The sequence below is a fragment of the Ptychodera flava genome, chromosome 2, assembly GCF_041260155.1.
Source record: "Ptychodera flava strain L36383 chromosome 2, AS_Pfla_20210202, whole genome shotgun sequence".
NCBI classification, from domain to species: domain Eukaryota; kingdom Metazoa; phylum Hemichordata; class Enteropneusta; family Ptychoderidae; genus Ptychodera; species Ptychodera flava.
The window spans coordinates 47,875,987-47,899,630 of record NC_091929.1 but is presented as its reverse complement, the minus strand read 5'-3'; the positions used below and the strand labels follow the sequence as shown (position 1 = coordinate 47,899,630).

The window sequence follows — 23,644 nt, the reverse complement described above, 5'->3', positions numbered from 1 at the left end:
TTTGATTTTAGGTCATGTTTTGCTTCAGAGGTCACTATGCAAATCCCGTACGATCTCCCATACAGCTTTGCGAAGTGGGTCACTTGTGAAAATGGCGACGAGGAGGGAGATGTCAGCTCGCTATGTTGTAAATAAACACGATCGGGAGCGCGATGCCAGCGAAAACAACGGGTACATCAGGGCTCTGGTATCCCCCTTGGAACATGGAAACTACAGCTCGTATTTGAATTGGTTGGGACTGAAGAGATTGAAATTAAGCAGTTCTCAAATCGGCGTGTTCGCAGCCAGCGTAGTGATGGTGACTGCTGTTATAGTATACGTTATCGATATTCCATGGTTACTTCAAAGACTCCTCGGAGTGCTTATTCCATGCTTTAGTATCCTGTGTGCTTTCTACTGGTTGGCGCTTTTCCTCAGAAAATCATGGAGCAGTTCCAGTGTGTATTTACTGTTTCTGAGCTGTCACATTGGGGAAATATTCGCACAGCTATTTTTTGGCGGTGACATCTTTCGTCCACTCCAAGTTACAACAGTTTTAGTTGTAGTCAGCATTTGTAGTATTTTCTCAAGTTTACAAACGACTCATAGTACCCTTGTGATTATTTTTATCAGTTTGATAAGATTTATAAGTGGCTCTACTCTCATAGATATTCCAGTCATTCTGAGACCGTTTCTAGGATATTTTTGTGGAATACTTGGCTGCATTTTAGCGAAGTCCGTCGAATCTTCGTTTCGCTCAAGTTTTTCAAACCAGTTTGGAAACGATGGAAAAATTCCTGTCATTCGGAGGAGACGAACATCCAGTTCTGCGGGGACAACCAGTCACAGTCATAAAACCAGAAGGACGTCTTTACCGGCGCTCATACAGAAACAGGTAAGAGAGAAAGTTTTTCGTTTCTCCGAGTTAGTCTGCAGCTGCGAGTCAAATCTGAAGCCACAACCATTGCGATTCAACCGAACGCGCATAATTATACACACAAGCATAACGCAGCCAACATCACATTTCGTCGTCATTTTGACGAAAACAGGAAAACATCGCAAAGCTGGAAAGAGAAATCGTGATTTTATTGAATGAGTTCTCGATTTCAAGCGGTTTAGGCGTGTTATAATGCTATTGTGAAACAGTATTGGCTGGCGAGAGGGTTTTTTTGACGTGTACAATCACGCACGCATAGCTCGATGTGTCAATGAAGGCGATATGAGAGATTCTCTGACGTAAACGCCACCGAGAATTGATCTCCCAGCCTGTGAAGGCCCCGCATATCCACTTTTAACAGTTCTATTTTGTCCCCTGCTCCTGTCCATGTGCAGTATGATTTATATACAACGCTGTTTGTAACTACATGTTCCGGTCGCATTTTGTTTTACGATGTCAAACTAAAGTTGCGGCACGTACGTCTGAATTTTAAGTAAATCGCAATGCTATTCCGCGGCCGACGTCGCTGCATAATAAATCTACTACCGCACATCTCGCTATGCTCGCATTCCGACACAGTATCACCATAGTTGTGGGTTCGCTTTGAGACAGACAGACTGTCACTGATGTTGCATTTCACCCGTGCGGTGTTTCAGGGCACTCGCGAAAACCAGGCTTCCCTTGATTTCAATTTGCCGGCCTCAGTCCAAGGGGTTCAAAGAATACCAGATAACAATGAGTGCATCGCTAGACAGATAGACAATCATCCATAGCATTAACTGGGGTCGATCGGGTCTTTGTGGGGGCGACCATACATTAACCCGGCGAGGACCTGGATTCAGCGATGTTGTCTATTTTCATTCTTTAAGCACTCACTGATATTATTATGCTCTTGTAAAGGCATTGGTGTTTGGCATCTCGATTCTTCCAGAATTTCTCTCTTGAAATTATGGCATCAACCTGTTAAGCAGGGGTATTCTATTGAAGACATACAAAGCTATTGTTAATGAACAAATGCCGAGTAAATCTAATTTATTGATATTCCAACCCATGTCCGGCCCTTTTGCAGAGTGTCTCTGTAAGTTGAAGGGTATGGCAACAATAACATATTGTCTACACTTTATACAAAACAACCCCTGACTATCTATCACAGCACAATGAATAGACCAGAGGGCACAATTTTACAAGGTACAAAATATATTCCTCTCGAGCAGCCAATAAGGGACGCTTTCAGAGATGTGAATTTAAAAACACAGCACAACCAAATGTCAAATGTGAAAATTGAAAGTATAATGAAAGATGGTAAAATCAAAAGAAAACAAAAATTGTAGAATTAGAAAGCTGGGTTGCTAGATTCATGTACCTCTGATCATGAATTACCTACAAACCGAGGCTGAATCTATTCTTGGAATTTGTGTGATATCACAGCAGCTTATAGCAATTCCAAGGTAGCAGCCTGCAAAAGAAGCAAGTCAATAAATTTGAACTTGAAATGTGCTGTAACTTTACAAATGAATTCCAAAAATATGATGTATGTAAAACTTTTTTCCCTAACACTGAATATTGAATTGTGCATCACAGCAAAAAGATAGAAGCAAAGTATGAGTGGTTGCTATGACTACAGCCAATCAAGGAACTTCTAAGGAAAGAGTACTCAATGGTGTAACAATATTGTAAATACCATGGTAACAGCCTATCAAAGACCTTGTAAGAAATATATGCTCTAAAGAAGATAATATTGTGTTGTATGCTGTTGTATGGCAACAGTAACTTTGTTTTATAACAATGCAGATATCATTGAGGTGCTAATTTTTGGTGTCAAATCAAGAAGTACGACAACAACAGCATTTACTGTAGAAGTTATAAATTGGTAGTTTCAAAGCTTAAATCATTTCTGTGCATGCAGTTTGTGCGGCCGTGCAGTATGACTGACATTTAGTGACCGCAGAGAAAATTACTCATCCAAAGCAGAATCTTATGAAGTAAGTGACGCTGATCGAGGGCCAAGCATGAAAAGTTAACCTCTCTCAGTTTGATGATGGATACTTGGCATGTTTCCAAGAATCTACAAATGTCAACATTAAAGTACTACTTCAAATTCTATCAACAGGATTCAAGTGTACATTTTTGTTAGCACGTTTCGTTTATTCCAACCAGCTTCACCAGATTTACACAAGCTCAATCCTCAAGTATGTATTATTAAATGTAAATTGTTTCATGTTTTACAAGTGTACCTATGTCATGAAGTCTTCTCTGCAAGGGCAGAGAAGACAATTTCCAGAGGGCCACCATTTCTGGAGCACTTTGCCAGATTCTTACATGCATGCCGTGTCGTAAGGATATTCAGAACTTGTCACCCAGGGTACTATGTGTGCATGTTTATGACATCATACAGGATGCAGGGTTTGTTTCTGTTGATGCTGTGATTATGTTACACATGTTCATTTGTCAAGGTCAACAAAATGTCATCTGTTAGATTTGCAATGTGTGATCTAACTGATCTAACTGCTAATATACATATCGCCATGTCCTGTAGATGTGCCTGCTTTTTATGATCAGCTTAGAGAAAATATGTCAAACCATTGATATTTCCATGTTAAACAGCATGTTAGATCATTTCCCGGGGATCATTTGCATCATCAGGGATGAATAGATGTTAGTTGTTAAATGCCCAGGACTACCAAATTTGTTGCTTGAATCTTTTTATTTGCCTTTTCACTTGATACCGTGAAGCAGAGAGTGCTAATTCTAGTATATATGTAGTTGTATGAGGAAGAATGGAATATACATGGGAGTTCCAAAGTAGATTGCAAGACTAGCAAACTAGACTGTGAAACTGGCAAACTAGGTTGTGAAACTAGCAAACTAGATTGCAAATCTAGCAAACTGGATTGCTGGATTGCAAATCTAGCAAACCAGATTGCAAATCTAGCAAACTGGATTGCAAATCTAGCAAACTGGATTGCAAATCTAGCAAACTAGATTGCAGATCTAGCAAACTGGATTGCAAATCTAGCATGATTAGCAAACTAGAGACTTGCAAGTCCACTACTTGCATCGATACTGGTGCCTTGATCACCAAATACAAATAGATTTGTCCAACCCTGATTTTCAATCAATTCGGCAATTATTTGTGTTTATATAAATGCTAGCTGACCCATGGTACTACTGAAATGGTCAGGTTCAAGGTCAAATTGTCAGACCTGGATAATTGATATCACCAAACCTGGATAATTGATATCACCAAACTTGGCAGATTTGGTGTCAGTGTTAGTTCCCATCGTTCATTTCAATGTATTTAAAGTTGTCACAAGTCTAATAATAATATTTATTGCTTGCTTGTAAATAAAGGATTTACGTCACATTTTGTAGCAATAAATATAAAGTAAAAATGTTTAAAAATAATAATAATAAACATATCTAGGTACCAAGTACTTAGTATATGATTTTGTCATTGTGAATATTCCATCCTATTTAACCCTTTCACCCCCAGTTCCCTGTGTACAGGTCCAACTTTACCATAGAAATCAATGGATTTGGGACAAACCAGGGTGGTGAAAGGGTTAAATGACATCATTTCGATGAAAACCAAATGACTCTGATGATAACAGTTGTGTAATAATTTGTCTATATAAAATGATGGCATTGGTCATAGAAACAGTTTGATGCTAACCAATGGGTTCTTTCTTTTCGGAAATTTCTAGCCAATCCCAAGGACAACGTATCATTTTCAGTTCAGCAGTCATCGCAGTGTGTGTATTAAATGTACGTAAGAGTTGTAAGAATAGAATGTCTGTTCAGCAAAACTGATTTTAATTGACCTTGTCAAGGAATACGCTGCCAATAGTTTGTCATTATCAGTGATTATTGTGTCTGTATCTAGTGTGATGACAACTATAGACTCACATTAGAGACACGGTAGGAGAGACTTTGCAAGATAGATCTATTGAACAACATGGCAGAGATGGTGTCTTTTTACATCATTACTACTTTTAAGCTTTACTATTTTTATTCATTTTATCCAAACATTTCCCGTATTGAATTACCATAACTTCCCAAGTATTAAGGTTGCTCATGTAATTACGTTTACAACGGATTATACATCAAGGTCCCATGTAACACAACATTTGACCAGAAAGAGACACAGCGACTTCTATTGCTGACTTGAAATGGATAAACAATTTTGTGTGTTTGTCTGTTTGTGAAAGCCACAATCATGTGCAAACTCCATGCTCATTGTGTAATCACAGAAATGCACAAACCAAATGGTTATCAGTAGATGTTTGAAATGCTAACAGTGATAGAGTTGGCTTGAGAGGTCAGGGGTCAGATCAACGTCGGGTTTATTTTTATCATCAGGACTGTTTATGCTTTTATTGAATCTGTAGGCTTAGGTCCAAACCACACAGTAATCCTCCTGTCACTAATAGAGTCAAATGTTTTGATAAGAATTAAACTATTTGCTGAAATTCTTTGTGTTGACACAGATAGTAGGTGAGGACAATATAGGATATTTTCATTTATGTATGGTAGGTACACAGACAGTGAAGAGATGTGACTTTTGAGAACACAAAATGATATGTGTTGATATGACTCAAGGAACAAAAAAAAATTGATGTTTGTACAGCTGGTAGACTTTCCTAATATTAATAGACATTTGAAAGTGACAGACACTATGATGTGGTGATTGCTGCAGGGAGACTACTACAGGACAACATACCATACTTCATAATGTCTGCCTTCAAAGTTTGCTATTCTTGTACTGGAGTACAGACTTATTGTTACTTGTGTGAGGATAACATTCCAGCATAAATCATTATGTTTGTATGTATGTACCAATATATGGGATATGATATATGCATCCTATTTGAATATCCTGTTTGAATATGCTGTACTTTTCTAGGTTCATAAATATTTTTCAAAACATCTTCTTATTAAGATCTGTCAGAATATTGAATTAAAGTCATGAGGGAAAGCAAAACCTTTTGAATGCAAGAATTAGATATTTATGCATGGAGAAAATTAAGAGTACCACATCAAAAAAAATATTAAAAGTCAAATGTCAGCCAAAAACTTTTCAAACAGTTTCTTAAAATAGTTGACTGATATTGATTTCAACCCAGGATATTGCAGTCTATGATTTAATAAACAAAGTTCACCTTTTGATCTCTGTGATTCTGATGTGTATACAAGTTTCACTGATACTGGATTCGCAGAAAAAAAATTATGTATGGGTTTACAAGGACTGAAATTTCTTGCTAAATTTATATCTTTGGAAAACAATCTAAAACAAAACAAACTAAAAGAAGAACAAAGGCATAACAATTCTTTGGGTAAAACATTTTAATTATGGTATCTTCTATGATTCTTTCCAAACTAGTTCACCATGAACCTTCCAGGGTTTGTCCTTTACTGTATTTACAGTATATATGTGTAAATAGAAATATAGTTGACCAGTGCTCAGAAATGAAAAAACCAAACATTTATATCTGAAAATGTACGGCTAGTCCAACTGATTGCAAAAACTGACAAACCATATGGCAACAGGAACACACTGCAGATGCTGTTAGTTTTTCAGTATTTTTAAACGTTTTACAAAATAGCTGAAACTATCACTTTTACATTCCAAGTATTTATTCTGCAGTGTTTAGATAACGTATTCACAAATGTGGAGGAAATGATTTACAGGATACAGATCTTACAGATCTTGTAGATGTTTGCATCATGTTAGCTGTGGTGTTTTTTCAACTTGCATTTTACCAGTGAAAGTTGAGGTTAAAATATAGAAACATGGTGTGTTTAAAATTAGAAATATTTTATTGCCCATGCACTTCATGCATATACCAAATAACAAAATAAATATGATACAAATTTGATCCCCAACCTATAAAACTGAAACTCAGTCTCTAAATTTTTTTGGATTTTGTTTTTATTTAATAATTTGATCATGTATCCTGTGCTTGAATATATTTGTTTTATCAATCAAAGTAATTAAAATATTGTCGTGGTGATTTGGCAAAAACGTATCAACCCAAAGTGAGTCGTATACCGCAGTCAAATTGCATTGTTGCTATTCACAGTAAGTCCACAGTATTTGAATTTATCCTTTCATCTTCCAACAAACACAATAACTGTAAGATTGTGAGTTTGGTAAGTCCTGGGTCAACACTGTTGCTACACTGGCCAAGTCATTACAGATTGCGATGGGGTATTTCATGAAAGCTGTGTGCTGTGTTGCCCCCAAGATATGTCAAAGGTCAACATGAGATTTAAGTCAACTCATTTTGTGGGAAGGACGCCCAATCAAACTTCCTCTAGAGTGTTTGTGTCTGGATTTACAAGATTTATTGGAATGATTAGGCATTTTTAGCCGTGGTAATCCGCATAGCAAATGGAATGAAGTGCTGTGTATCCATTGTGAAATATTGGATTGAAAAGACATGCTGTTACACACACTAGTGGGTTGTAGAGAACAGCTTTATTGGTTTAAAGTCTGTACCATGCATGGATACACGATAGTCGGTGTTGTCTGCCAAGATAAGGATGACATCATCGTGTACTTGTACCAAGATTTCCGATTCATCCATTGTCAATTTCCATGATATATGAATTCAGTCTCCTTGCTGTCAGTACAAATTTGTCAAAATGAAATAATGCAAAATAAAATAAAGAATAAAAAGAAAACAAAAGCACAATAGAAATTAGATTCCATAATTATAACAATTTATTTGCTAAAAATCAGTGTATCACAGTGTTTTTGTTGAAAGTGGTACCTGGTAAATTTTACTAAGGGATCTCCAGTCAAGTTAACAGGGTTGCCCTTGGTATAACAATGTAGTCATATTACATTTAAGGGTCATTAGGAATGCTACCTGGTTCCCAGGCAATATACTTTCTATATTCAAAGGCAATATACTTTCTATATTCCCAGGCAATATACTTTCTATATTCAAAGGCAATATACTTTTTATATTCCCAGGCAATATACTTTCTATATTCCCAAGCAATATACTTTCTAAATTCAAAGGCAATATAATTTCTATATTCCCAAGCAATATACTTTCTATATTCAAAGGCAATATACTTTCTATATTCCCAGGCAATATACTTTCTATATTCCCCAGCAATATACTTTCTATATTCAAAGGCAATATACTTAGTATATTCCCAGGCAATATACTTTCTATATTCAAAGGCAATATACTTTCTATATTCCCCAGCAATATACTTTCTATATTCAAAGGCAATATACTTTCTATATTCCCAAGCAATATACTTTCTATGTTCCCAGGCCATAAACCTTCTACATTCAAAAAGCTCAACAAAAATATTGTGACATAATACAATTATTATTTACTGAATTGTATTAGAGCAACAGATAAGTGCGATGTGTTGTCAGTTTACTGATGAAAAGTATTGACATCATTATCCCTGGAAAAGTATAAAAATTCATGGAAAAGTATAATAAGTCAGTGGATGTACTCTTATACGGTAGGATGCTATATGGTCTAAAATATTAGTTCATAAATTTTCTTCTGCCGTCCAAGGTTTGGCATTTTGCAAGTGTCTCCAAACAATTACCAGTTTTAAACTCTGACCATGTGAAATTCTAGTGTCACAGAAAACAACACCGTAAACTCTGACCATGTGAAATTCTAGTGTCACAGAAAACAACACCGTAAACTCTGACCATGTGAAATTCTAGTGTCACAGAAAACAACACCGTAAACTCTGACCATGTGAAATTCTAGTGTGACAGAAAACAACACCGTAAACTCTGACCATGTGAAATTCTAGTGTCCGGGAAATGTTGTTTAATACCGACTGAGCTTTGCTTTTGACTCAAGCCTTCGGCAGAACATAATTTTTTTCCAAATCTTGTCACTTGGTGTTCATGTGAATATTAGGTTTTGCAAATGTGGCAGCAAAAAATATTACGTTAGCATTATAGCAATGCATATGTTGATCTCGGTGTTCTCCATACGTTTTAACAACCTCTTGCCAAGATCTATTTTTCAGTCCTTTAAATCCAATCAGCACTGATAGATACAATAGTTACCACCCATTATCAGACTGATTATGTTGTGCTTTAGCCTGCATGTTTATACAAGAGGTTTGAAGTACCATACAGCACATGTATATGAAAGAACAGGGGGTGTCACACCTATTTAAATGTGTGTCTATAAGGAGTTGCTGAGTTAGAGCAGGGGGTGTCAGTCTATGAGGTTTTGACCCGATCCTCAATATGAGATACTTGTACAGTGTATGTGTTGGAGATAGTCTTAAATGCCTTCTGGAACAATGAACATTAGCATATCTTATTCTATTCAAATGTTTTTTGTGATGTGAATATCTAAATTCAGATGGAAGCTTTATGAATTTTTTTGCAAATCAGTCTGGAATAACAAACGCATTTTGTTCTGAATAAAAAACACTCCAGGCAGCAAAATCAACAAATAATTTAAACTGAACTTGAAATTTGTAAAAAGTCATGGATGTGTTCCAGAAAAATCCTGGCATTGAAAACAAATTTAGTTGAATCTTTTGCACAATGCATGGCATAATAACCATACTTTGAGAAAATTTGACTTGTATTGCTACATTGTTGTCAATTTGTAGCTCTGTTTATTACTAGGAACACAAGCTGATAATTCAAAGTTATTGATTGTCAGTTACTAAGTACTGTAGTCATGGCTTGCAGTATATATGCAAATCTGTAATTACTGGTTATATTCATAAGTAATTCAATTTATTTTGTGATTGTTTATACCAGTGATTGATTTATTGCCAAATTTGGTTTTAACCAGTGATACATGTATGTTATGCCAAAACAAACACTACATGCATTCTAATGAACATTTCATTGCACGTTGTAGATTTTTAGTGCAACTTTCCTTCCTGATTTGCTGCATATATTTTTCACAACTACCGCTACCGCCCAAAGAAAGGTGTGTTGTGGTAAAGTTGAAAAACCCAAAAGTTGCAAAAATGGTTGAGCACAAAGTTGCAAAGTTATGGCGTGGCTTCCATGGAAGATGCAGTCTCAATGAGGCATTAGTAACATTTCAAATTGAGTTCCGGGAACATTTCCACAGTTTTCTGTTGTAATTTTTTTCTTATAATGAACAGTTGTTTGCAAATGTTTGTACCACCTTGGTAATCACAGGTCCTTCTATGTCAGTTGTAGTATTAGTATAGCCACTAATAAAATATTACAGATTTTGTAAGTCTTCCAAAGCTGTGCATGTGATAAGCAGATCCTGGACACCAATGCACACAGAATACACACAGAGATGTACAAGGGTTATCATAGTTTTGAAGGGTGCAGTTGATATTCTTGAAAGCATCTTGTGAGAGTACTTGCATGTGTTTGAGAAGAAATCTTTCACAGAGCATGATCTTGAAGACTGGCAACATCACGAGGGTGTGACAGTCATCTGGCTGTTCAGAGTTTGATGTGTACTCGATATTGTCATCTGATGTGTGCTCAAAATTGTCTGATCTGTCTGATGTGTACCTAACATTGTCGCCATGTGGCCCCAAACAGAAGATTGAAGTTGCGGTATCTAAGGTGATTTTTAAATGTTTTTACATGGAGCTCAAGTCAAATGTCTGACATTAAAAAATCTGTCACATGCAAGCATGCATGTGTAGGGTAAATGTATGCTGTGTGTAGGGTAAATGTATGCTGTGTGTAGGGTAAATGTATGCTGTGGGAAATGTCATGTCGTTAGATAGAACAGTATTGTAGCCATCATTGGAAACTATTTGTCATTTAGAGTTGATTCAATCCACCAGGTCCAAGGTACAGCACAGTAAAATATAGATATTGCAATATATGTAGACATTGCTAAATTGAAAGTGGCTAACAATAATGCAATGTGGTTAAATTTTTAATCTTAAATGTGATGTGTGTATGAGTCACAATTTTGTAGCTGGAGACATCTTGAATTTTTCCTGTCTCCATCCTAAGCTGGTGTAGACTTTCTGTAAATGTTTGTCAAATTATTATATACATCTATGTGAACTGATTCCGATGTTATTTTTAATTTGTGGAAACATAGGACTATTCATTATTAACTCAGTAATTGTGTGTATGTTTTGCATTTTTCGTTTCATATGTTTTTGTCTTTTTAATATGTAAATTAGCCTTAAACCAATAAAAAATAATTATAATAATAACAACAACATTAACAATAATAATAAAATAATTATAATGTAAAATGAAGTTGTGTTAGATCCAGCATATTTGTGTTTTAAATAGAAAGTTACTGAATATGATAAGGTCAACTTTGCTGTAAATTACTCTTTGGAATAAAATTATCTTCACTGCAGTGTTCAAATACAGCAAAAATTTTCCTTTGAAAAGGAGTTTAGCTTGTAAGTAATCAGATTTCAGATAAATTCTCAGAACCGAGATGGTAGCTAGGCAACCAGATTACTGCCTTGTGTATTTTTGTTTAGTTGTACGTAACAATAGCACCTTGCTGTGACAAGAATTTCTCAACAATACTGTTGTAAATACCAATGTACGGGGTAAACCTTACATTTTTGTCAGGTCTATCAACAACAGAAACAGTACCCAACCTCACATCTGTCATAACTGTGTGTATTCTTAGCAGATTTACAAGCTTCATTATACGAGACACATCACTTTGGCAGTCCCGGCAACTGTGTTTTCCTTGAGTTTCTGGGTAACAATGTAGACAGTACCCTGGATGGATCAATTTTGGCAACGTTTTGTACCTGAAATCCTTTTGTCACTTCCATCCGTGTTTGTTTTTCCAGACCCTTGACTGTGTTTCCTTTTCCCACGTATCCCTACAAACTTCAAAGACTGTGTGTACTATCCGTACAAACCTCAATCACTGTGTATAGTGTCAGCGTTGACTTGCATAATACCATTTGATGTGTACTTAGTGGTGTTGTAGACATAAAATCTCTTACCAGGCTTCACCATTCAGGCAGAACGCTGACATTTCCGCCCGCAAACACAGCTTTCCATCAGCTGCTTTTAGTGATTATTGGATTTGTGTCACAAGTCTATCATCATTTGTGTTGCACTATGATTCACTACATTGCAGCTTTAAAAGGTACAAAATGCTAGTGTCGTTGACTTCTTACATTAATTGCTTCAAATAGTCCTCTGTGTTCCACAGTTTTCTATTAAAAGTAAACGCTAGCATTTAAGCCACGTACATGTCAAATCAGTTGTTAAGGTAGTATGCGCCTAACCGAAATTTACCCCAAGGAATCTTAAAACCATTCACTTTCAAAATCAAGAATAAAATTGGGGGTCACCGTGCAAATTTTGGTAACTAGAGAAACAAATTACCCAAGATTTACCGATATTTGAAATTCAAAATGGCCGCCATCCCTGTGTTAACTCTATGGAGAAAAGTAAAATTTTTGATTGAAATTCAAAATGGCGGCCATCCCTGTGTTAACTCTATGAAGAAAAATAAAATTTTTGATTTCCAACAAAGCTAAGCAAGTGAAACTTTTTTTTACTCAAAAGGCTTCAAAATGAACCCCTACAAGTGGTAGATCTGAAAAGAATTGAAAAAGTTACAGAGTCTAAATATCTGTCCCAAGGTGCATTCTTTGTTAATTTGCCGTCCAATCACATTTGCCAACATTGTTATATAGCAGGTGTTATGCAGATTTATATGTATATTACATGACTTGGTACTTGTAAAGGTGATTATAGATTTTTACTCTGTGTGAAGAATGTGTAACATGCAAACTTCATGATAAAGAATTAATTTGAACTAAAATGCATGCCAAAACAGTAATCTTCTTTAATCTGTATGTATTAATATTAATCCCAAAACTTTAATTTGGAGTGACACAGCCCAAATATATATTTGTGTTTGTTAGTCTTATTTCCCTGTAACATTGCAATACTCTGTCATACAAAATGTAAGCTTTGAAACGTATATTGATCACATGAATACATGTATGAGAAAAACCTTGCACCAAATCCAAGTCCACATAATGCACAGAGTTGCATGACATCATTCTGACTCATCTTGGTGTAAGCAATGCTAACAAAATATTTAACATTTCATTTCAAGATTACAGAGATAAATTTGCATGTTACAAAATTCATTTATTACTTTTGTGAGGTTGATAATGCATTCTGGATATTGTCAGGAAATGTAGTCAGTCAAGACATTTTTAAGAGTTCCAATTCATGTCAAGATTTTCATTTTCTTCCTAGTTCTTGCTGTCAGTATGTTACTATGGTAACCAAAGCCAGACATATGTCTGCCACAATGTACTGATGGAATCCATGTAACAATGTACTGATGGCAACCTAAGGTGCTGCAATTCATAATCTTGGCTGTCTGTCAGCATTATTATTTAAATAAATGTTCAGAAATGTAGGATGAAAAAGAGATACATGGATATCACACAAAATAGTAGTCTTTCTACAGGGATAAGCTGCTGTTTATGTCATTTTTATCCCCTGTGCAAAAAAATTATGGTTACCCATATTGGTTTTTATGCAAATGAGAATCTTGATGTTCAAACTATCAACCTATCATGGTGAAGGCATTGAATTGACCTTTGACCCTGACAAAATATTTCAGCCATGTTTGTGCTGGGCAGGCAGCTGTGATTTGCATCAGTATGCTGATGATATCATGCACCATGTACAAATTGTAAATGAGCAGTTCTGACACTATAATGTCCAATCGATAGGTGTACCAACCAACAAAAGCAAAATACAAAATAAGAATTTGTGTTAACTGTACTCTGGCCGATTCTAAAAATAAGCTTTAGAATTTAAGTTGTAATAAGTAGTCTGTTTTCTTACATGCAGTTGCCAGTGAGAGTATGATTGTGACTGATAAGACAAGTTGTGATACCATCTTTGATAGATGATAGTGAAGCCCAATGTCTGGAAAAGAATAATTTGGACAAAAAAATGCAAAGCTTTCAATACTATGAGTCCTTCTAGCAGGTTTATAAGCAACTGAAATAAAGAAGGGATATTAATAACATTTAATCAAATATCACTTGAGATTTAAGGATGAGCACAGAAATTTGGAGAATATAACTTCAGTAACTGTTCATACTGTACTATGAAAGAAAGAAATTTTAAAGGAAAGTGATATGAGATAAAATATAAAACATGATCATGCAAATCGATAAACTCATTATTTTGTTATACCTGCTGAATGCTATGTGGCTTCCTATACTCTATCACATTTACAGTATTTTATCACATATATTTTACAGTATAATATATTATCATTTATATTTGACACAACATACTGCACACTGTCCCACATATTTGACATTATAACATATACTTTTACAAAATAATAACAAACAGTTCATATACACAGTAACAAAAATTATTATTCCTACATTGTTAAGAATTTTTTATTCAAGGGCAAAATAATGTATCTACATTGTAATGTAACAGTTTGTGATGTGTAGCAGACATTCCTCTACAGTGTAAAAGTAACAATTTTATCAAAAAGAATACAGGAGAATTAATGGCCGTTTGGCAACTCACAAGTTTCCTGTGGTATTACTAATATCAGAAAAACAATGAAAACTGACACATACTGTATAATGATGAAAGCAACCTGTTTAATTACTGTGTGGCGGATGATTAGCACAAATAAAATTATAAAATTGTTAGAAGATGGTACATATTAATATTATTCCTGTCATGGAACTTCAATGCTACATGTGTTTGTTTTGAAATATGATAAAAGAATATGACAGAAATCATAAAATTGTCAATGTAATGTAAAAGTTCAATAAATGGTACCAGTGGAAAAAAGTGATGCACATTGTTGATGAAGGCAGTTGCTATGATGTGTGACAATATAGGGTTCATAAAATTTAATATTTTCTTCCCATCAATATGGAATACAAAGGACAAGTGAATTTGTATGAGTTTTTGCAAATATTCTTGGCAGCTTGCCAATATCTATCTGTACAGTATACTTGACCTCTGTATTCTGAAGGTCATCTCTCAGACAATATGTTAATATGTCTGTTTACCTTATTAATGTTCCCTATATTAATACTGTATTTGTAAGCCACACTTTTTTGTCATATTTTCTCATGAAATTAAAGGTTCTTTCCTTTACATGTTTGAAAGAAATATGAAAGCAAGAGCAGTAAAATGTAAATTTTCACAGAGCATGTTAGCTTTTTAACTCCCATGTACCTCTAGATGGTACATTTGCAGTAATTCTTGTTTGATTCAAAGTCACTGATGCGTATCAAAGAGTTTCTTCCTTGAAATATTTAATACATATCATTGTTTCATTTGAACTTTGCTTTTGTCCCAGGTACATTTTTACCAAAACTTTAGAATAGAACCAACCATATTTTCCAGCACTTGATAGACCAAGAAAACCCACGCACATACGTTAATTCTCAAAAAGCTGTAAATGCAGAAAATTAGGAACAGAAAATGTGAAATGTTTAAAAATTAAAGAAAATTGTTCACAAATTTAGAAGAAACAATGAGAGCATTAGAGATCCAAGTATTAAATTAGACAGTGTTGTCTCCAGAGTGTACATGGATCAGTCCACAGCTCACTGAAGAAAACCAGTTTTGTACATGAAATGACAATCTCTAGCTCACTGTAGAAAAGCATAGATGAAATGACAATCCCAAGCTCACTATAGAAAACCAGTTTTGTACATGAAATGACAATCTCTAGCTCACTGTAGAAAAGCATAGATGAAATGACAATCCCAAGCTCACTATAGAAAACCAGTTTTGTACATGAAATGACAATCCCTAGCTCACTGCTGAAAACCATAGATGAAATGACAATCCCTAGCTCACTGCAGAAAACCATAGATGAAATGACAATCCCTAGCTCACTGTAGAAAACCATAGATGAAATGACAATCCCTAGCTCACTGCAGAAAACCATAGATGAAATGACAATCTGTAGCTCACTGTAGAAAAGCATAGATGAAATGACAATCCCTAGCTCACTATAGAAAAGCATAGATAAGTAAGTAAGTAGTTTATTGCGTTTCAAGGCCTTGGGCCCAAATGCAAGGAGAACACCTAGCTCTCAATAAAGTTATCCATCACACAAGTACAGACATGAAATAAATAATACAATATTTACAAAATACTCACAAAAATAAATTGAAGATTAAATTCTTCATACTAATAGTTGCAAATGGCTGCTGTTTTCACAGCCATGGCGAAAAGCATAGATGAAATGACAATCCCTAGCTCACTGTAGAAAACCATAGATGAAATGACAATCCCTAGCTCACTGCAGAAAACCATAGATGAAATGACAATCCCTAGCTCACTATAGAAAACCAGTTTTGTACATGAAATGACAATCCCTAGCTCACTGTAGAAAACCATAGATGAAATTACAATCCCTAGCTCACTGTGGAAAAGCATAGATGAAACGACAATCCCTAGCTCACTGTAGAAAAGCATAGATGAAATGACAAAAGATTCATTATTACCCATTGGTTTATCAGATGTAACTTAGAACCCTCAGGAGTGTTTCTCAGCTTTCTGTCAATCAAATCTGTCAATCTCAGTCAGTTGTTTTAAGTTTCCAAAACAGTCAGGATAACGATGACATCATCCATCTATGTGTGAGAGACTGATACTGCTATTCACCGTCTCCTAAAACAGTTTTTATTGATGACATATACCGCATAGGTTGAGGCAAAGTCAGCTCTGTCAAAATTACATCTATAATTTGTGTTCAATCCTGAATGCTTTTTTAGCCTTTTACATCATTGTATTACAAGGAGCATATCGTACCTATTTTATAAGGAAAATCATTTTTCAAAAGTTTTCTAATTTAAAATGTTTTTATCTCTGTGTACACAGAGTATGATTGTGGAACTTCAAAGTTCAACTGTGTTTGAGGATTGTAAAAAAGTGTGTTTGGTTTAATCCTTGCAGGCTGTCTTTGGCTATCATTGATTACTGTAACAGATAAGATAAGTAATGACTACATTCTAAAATGGAAAAATGAAGTTAATGCAGAAAAGACATCATCAGGAGAGAATAACAAATTACGCATTTATAGAAAGTTTAAAACAGATTTTAAAATGGAAAAGTATTTAAGCTGTATCAAGGATAAAAATGACAGAAAATACATTACCAAGCTGAGAATAAGTGACCATAATCTGATGATTGAGAAAGGTAGACACATGAGACCAAAACTAAAAGCTGAGGACAGAATTTGTAATAGGTGTGATACTAACTCAGTTGAAGACGAATTTCATTATATCATGTGTTGTCCATGTCATACACAATCACGACAAAAATTTAGACTCGATAGCAGTCAACAATGAAAACTTCAACAACTGGGATTTGCAAGCCAAATTTTGCTACATAATGAGCAATACAGATAGCATGATATACCTCACAACATTTATCCAAGAAACAGATGTTTTTTAAGATTACCCAACATTTCATATTCTCCATAAAGTTATATCTTATATTTATATATATATATATATATATATATTTATTATTTTTTGATAAGTATCCTTTTCTTATTTTTGTAGTATTAGTTCTTGACTATGTTCACCTTTGAGGGAATAATGTCAATAAAGTTATTATTGTATTGTATTGTACTGTATGTTGCATATCTGCTGTATGCTGACTTCATTGTCTGTATGTGACATGTCTGTTTGTGAGTGGAATCATTTAGGGTGTTCGTGCATGTGTTACCATCTCAGTGTCAACAGTTGATATCCATCATCAAGTCTCTAGTAATCAGTCTGTGCATTCAACTATCCATCTTCAGGATACAATGACTGTGTCATCTTCATATATTGTCATTTGTCTTACCTTACCTTACCCTACCCTACCCTACCCTACCTTACCCTACCCTACCCTACCCTACCCTACCCTACCCTACCCTACCCTACCCTACCCTACCCTACCCTACCCTACCCTACCCTACTCTGTCTTCCATCATCCAGCCTACCAGCCCTTCCATCATTCATCTCTGCCTATCCTACCCTCCATCACTCATGTGTACTTTTACTTCTTTGTCCTGTTAATTTTTGATCTATTTTATGATCTTTTTACATTTATTACTACTGCACATACAATTGTGTGATTTGTCTACCCTATCCAGGTTGTCCCAATTCCCATAACACATTCCCAATTCATTTGATCTTCTCTTGAAACACAATGTCAAACTTTTATCTCTCCTTGGAGAATACCAACAAACCAAACAACCTACCATCCATCCATCCATCCATCCATCCATCCATCCATCCACCCATCCATCCATCCATCAATATCCAATGTCCATATATCCATTCATCCATCCATCCATGCATCATCTTTGCTTCCATTCATCCATACATTTTCCTAACCGTCCAGTATCCAGTCAGAGCTATGGCGCTGTCCTTCAGTCAAACACATTAAAATGTAGATGAGTGTATACAAGTAGCACAAAAGCAAACAGTGGAACAGTAAACCTAGAAAGGTGCAAAAAACTGTGCCAGAAAATGTAGAAACAGAAATAAGTGCAATTACGGGAAACTGATCAGTTCTACTAAAAGTTTATGAATGGGATAATAACAATTGATGTTTGTAGCTAGAAGCAGAAATCACCATGCCCTAGGTGAAGTTTGGACTCTCTAATTTTGTTTTACTATAAAACTAATGTTCCCACAGGCTCTAAGACAATTTGTAGCGAGCAAATTACTCAGCGTGTCTCATAATTTGCCCCTTGAGAATCACAGCAGCATTATCTGAAACCTGGCAGTGTGCGGTGAAATTTAACAGAGTTCTATACTGGCTAATTTACCATCAAGACGGCCACGTAATGTTGAACCTAAAGCTGTCATGCCATTCCTATAAAACTACAAGATTGGCAATTTGACTTGGTTTTGAATAAATGGGAATTACAGGTGCGTCAAATGTCAAATTTTGTGCTTTCAGTGTAAAATATATGGAAACTTGCAACATTTATCAGGACATTGCCACATCTCGTCATGCGTGACAGCTTCACATTGTGCGTGACATCTTCATATAAATATCTGACAATATGGCAAATGACACCCCTTCAGTCTAAATTTTGAATCGCCACGTTTCTAATGTGATATTTTATGTCCTGTGCAACACTGGATCTCAAATTTACTGTTCAATAGATTTACGTTAGCAGCAGATCACACTTAACCCGATCAGAATTGTAGAGATATTGTGACTATACAAAAACCCAAATGGGAGATTTTATGCAAGACTCGATAGAAAACATTTTAAGTTGTTGTCTATTCAGCTACATTCTTGTATTGTGCAGTTTTTGGCCGATAATTCACCACAAGCCTCACTTTAATGTTTGAACTGCTTTATTAGTCCCCACGGACACCGTCCGGGGGGACTTATAGGTTTGGTCATGTCCGTGCGTGTGTGCGTGCGTCCGTGCGTCCGTGCGTGCGTGCGTCCGTCCGTCCGTCCGTCCGTTCACGCAGATATCTCAGAGATGCCTGAAGCGATTTCATTCAAACTTGGTACAAGGATTACTTCATATGTCATACAGATGCACGTCGATTTGTTTTGTGATACGATCCAATATGGCTGCCAGGCGGCCATTTTATTACGATTTTTTCATGTACAGAGCCATAATTCAGGCATGTTTCAACTGATTTTATTCAAAGTTGGTACAAGGACATTGACCAGTGTCATAGATATGCACATCGATTCTTTTTGTGATACGATCCAATATGGCCGCCCTGCGGCCATTTTGTTACGATTTTTTCATGTACAGAGCCATAACTCAGGCATATCTCAACCAATTTCATTCAAAATTGGTACAAGGACATTGACCTATGTCATACATATGCACGTCAATTTGTTTTGTGATACGATCCAATATGGCCGCCAGGCGGCCATTTTATTACGATTTTTTCATGTACAGAGCCATAACTCAGGCATGTTTCAACAGATTTTATTCAAAGTTGGTACAAGGACATTGACCAATGTCATAGCTATGCACATCACTTTGTTTTGTGATACGATCCAATATGGCCGCCAGGCGGCCATTTTGTTACGATTGTTTCATGTACAGAGCCATAACTCAGGCATATCTCAACCAATTTCATTCAAAATTGGTACAAGGACATTGACCTATGTCATACATATGCACATTGATTTGTTTTGTGATACGATCCAATATGGCCGCCAGGCGGCCATTTTGTTACGATTTTTTCATGTACAGAGCCATAACTCAGGCATATCTCAACCGATTTTATTCAAAGTTGGTACAAGGACATTGACCTATGTCATACATATGCACCTCAATTTGTTTTGTGATACGATCCAATATGGCCGCCAGGCGGCCATTTTATTACGATTTTTTCATGTACAGAGCCATAACTCAGGCATGTTTCAACCGATTTTATTCAAAGTTGGTACAAGGACATTGACCAATGTTATAGCTATGCACATCACTTTGTTTTGTCATACGATCCAATATGGCCGCCATGCGGCCATTTTGTTACGATTTTTTTATGTACAGAGCCATAACTCAGGCATATCTCAACCAATTTCATTCAAAATTGGTACAAGGACATTGACCTATGTCATACATATGCACATTGATTTGTTTTGTGATACGATCCAATATGGCCGCCAGCAGGCGGCCATTTTATTACGATTTTTCATGTACAGAGTCATAACTCAGGCATGTTTCTACAGATTTTATTCAAAGTTGGTACAAGGACATTGACCAATGTCATAGCTATACACATCAATTTGTTTTGTGATACGATCCAATATGGCCGCCATGCGGCCATTTTGTTACGATTTTTTCATGTACAGAGCCATAACTCAGGCATATCTCAACCAATTTTATTCAAACTTGGTACAAGGACATTGACCTATGTCATACATATGCACATTGATTTGTTTTGTGATTCGATCCAATATGGCCACCATGTGGCCATTTTATTATGATTTTTTCATCTCCTGAACTACAACTCAGACATGTATCAAGCGAATTTATTCAAAAGTATTTTTATCACAGACCTAATGAAGAGGACTCTATCCTCTCTGAGGACCTGTAATCAAAGCACCCATTAACAAGTGGGGACTGTGTCATCAACGATGACTTGTTTCATCAGAACTTGTCTGTCTGTCTGTCTGTCTGTCTGTCTGTCTGTCTGTCTGTATATCTGTCTACATGTATTTGTCATTGTCTGTCTGTCTGTCTGTCTGTCTGTCTTGTCTCTGTTCCCTGTCTGTTGATATGCCTCTGAGTCAGACACTTGGATCAAAACTTTCACAATTCTTTTCTGATGAGGACTCATTTTGAAACCTTTGAAGCAATGAAACATTTATTGTCTTGTTTTTGTGAAAATTAAATACTTAATTTTCCCCATGGAGTTTAGAGCCCTTTTTCAAGGGAGAGGTGGTATTAAAGTGTCCTTGAGGAAAGTATTTGCAAAAATTTAAAACTGACTGTTGACAAGCATATTACAAAGCCATTGTTTGACCTTGTGTTGTACCTTGCTTGGATTTGTACATTCAGTAAAATCTCAGAAAGATTGGAAAGTGTGGCATTCTTCAGGAAGAGGATATAGAAACTTTGTAATCCTTGGTAGTTTGATGGTTCTCATTAAAAAGATATGAAGCTTACAAGCCGGTCACGACATGGACTACTCATTAAATTCCTTGCAGTGACTAATGTAACTTTTGTACGACATCAAATCTTGTATTATTCTGATCAAACTGGAAGCAATCAAGGCAAGCCTGTCATCTTATTGATTTCCTATAGGTGGCAGTTAGCATGTCTGAAATTAAGGTTTTCTTGCCTGTCCCATTGACATCTATGGATGACAATCTAGTCTATGGTCTGTGATGCTTTCCAAGGTATCACTGAAGTCTCTTCTTTGAATCTTTGAATGTCAAAGTAACAGCGTTGACTGTTGAATGACAACATTGTAGCGACCTTTGACCTCTCTCTGGTGTGTTGCCATTGGCCAATAGCCCAGCATAGAGACCACTGTCATTTCATTTATTTGCAAAGGCTGATAATGCGACACAAATGTCTGTAACCATCTCAACTACCCACTGGCCATGTGTTGTGAGAACACAGACACAAATGTCTGTAACCATCTCAACTACCCACTGGCCATGTGTTGTGAGAACATAGACACAAATGTCTGTAACCATCTCAACTACCCACTGGCTATGTGTTGTGAGAAGACAGACACAAATGTCTGTAACCATCTCAACTACCCACTGGCCATGTGTTATGAGAACATAGACACAAATGTCTGTAACCATCTCAACTACCCATTGGCCATGTGTTGTGAGAAGACAGACACAAATGTCTGTAACCATCTCAACTACCCACTGGCCATGTGTTGTGAGAAGACAGACACAAATGTCTGTAACCATCTCAACTACCCACTGGCCATGTGTTGTGAGAACACAGACATGGTATATCGGTTCTCTACACTGATAGGCTGTGTATCTTCTTACACCATCATTTAGGAAGTCAGATAGGACACACACTGATGAATGGAAAATTTAACCTTTCACCCTTTCCCCGTAATGTTAAGATACAACCATATCATTAAAACAATAGGCTTGCACCAAATTTTGGTGGTTTAAAAGGAGCTAGAGTCTTACAAATTCTTATTACACTTGGCAGGTCACATGTTTGTATTTATTTATTTCTTTATTACTTTCTTTTTTTCTTTCTTTATTCATTTATGCAATAAAGTTATTGTTAGGTATGTACTAAGGTAGGTGGGTGGATGGGTAGGTAGGAAGGTTGATTTGTCAGTGGGTCTGTAGGTTGGTAGTTAGGGAGTTACATGTACTCATCACCATGGAAACCTGTAACATGAGTAGTACCCGTTATATGAGTATAAGTAATCTTTTGCTACTAATACCTTCCACAGAGCAATGCTTGGAGAAAGTACTCTGTTTTGATTGCTGACTTTTTAGCTACATGATGATGAGTAGATATTGTAGGTTGTAGGTTCAAATAAGATTATTATATTTTCTACCTTGGATGGATAGCTTTGAGATCATTGAAATACTAAATATCACATTTTTATATTGCTATGGAAGGATGTTTTGTAAATTTAGGAAAAACAACATCACAGTCAGTGGTAGCTGTTACATGTTTTGCTCTAGGCAAATGCAAGATCTTCTGTGGAATGTACAAAAGAATCTCTTAGCCAATTGATGTCTATAACAGGTATACATCGGTAGTTCGTTGACCCATTCCTGTCTGGTAGCCGATACTTGCTAAGTTTCAAACTATGAAAAGATGTTGAATATTTTAGAACCAATTTGCATTTTCAGTGTTAACATGATTTGTTACCTCTATAGATCCAAATTTTCATCAGAAAGGTGTGTTTTTAGAGGTTACTTGTCAACCACATCTTCAAGGTCCCTAGAATTGCATTAATAGTCAAACACAGCTTTGTATGATGTAAACGGCATGTCAGTATTTTCTCAGTTCCTCAGGTACAAAGGAGAAATTCTGAATACACCATAAATCAAAGTTACTTTTTGTGTGGTTTATGCAAGAAGTGGCTAACAGATTATAGCTTGTCTTTAAATACAGCATTGAGTGGTATACTGGTACTATACTGCAATGGAAATGACAGAGGCATTGTTTTTCACAGCATCCCTCTTTTGAAGTTGTCTGCCATCGGCTAAATAAGAATTAAGTATCGTGTTTGTCATGGTGTGGTTTTGTATCGATGTAGCTATTT

The 23,644-nt window shown here is 36.0% G+C and overlaps 1 protein-coding gene across 1 annotated transcript in view; it reads left to right on the top strand.

Annotated features, from left to right (window-relative positions):
• Positions 1-82: 82 nt before the first annotated feature.
• LOC139122611 (cGMP-inhibited 3',5'-cyclic phosphodiesterase 3A-like) overlaps positions 83-23,644 on the top strand; it is a 126,699-nt gene continuing 103,137 nt past the window's right edge. The window contains exon 1 of the mRNA XM_070688176.1: positions 83-874. Coding sequence (XP_070544277.1) covers positions 92-874 — 783 coding nt within the window. The 5' untranslated portion in view covers positions 83-91. The remainder of the gene's footprint in view (positions 875-23,644) is intronic.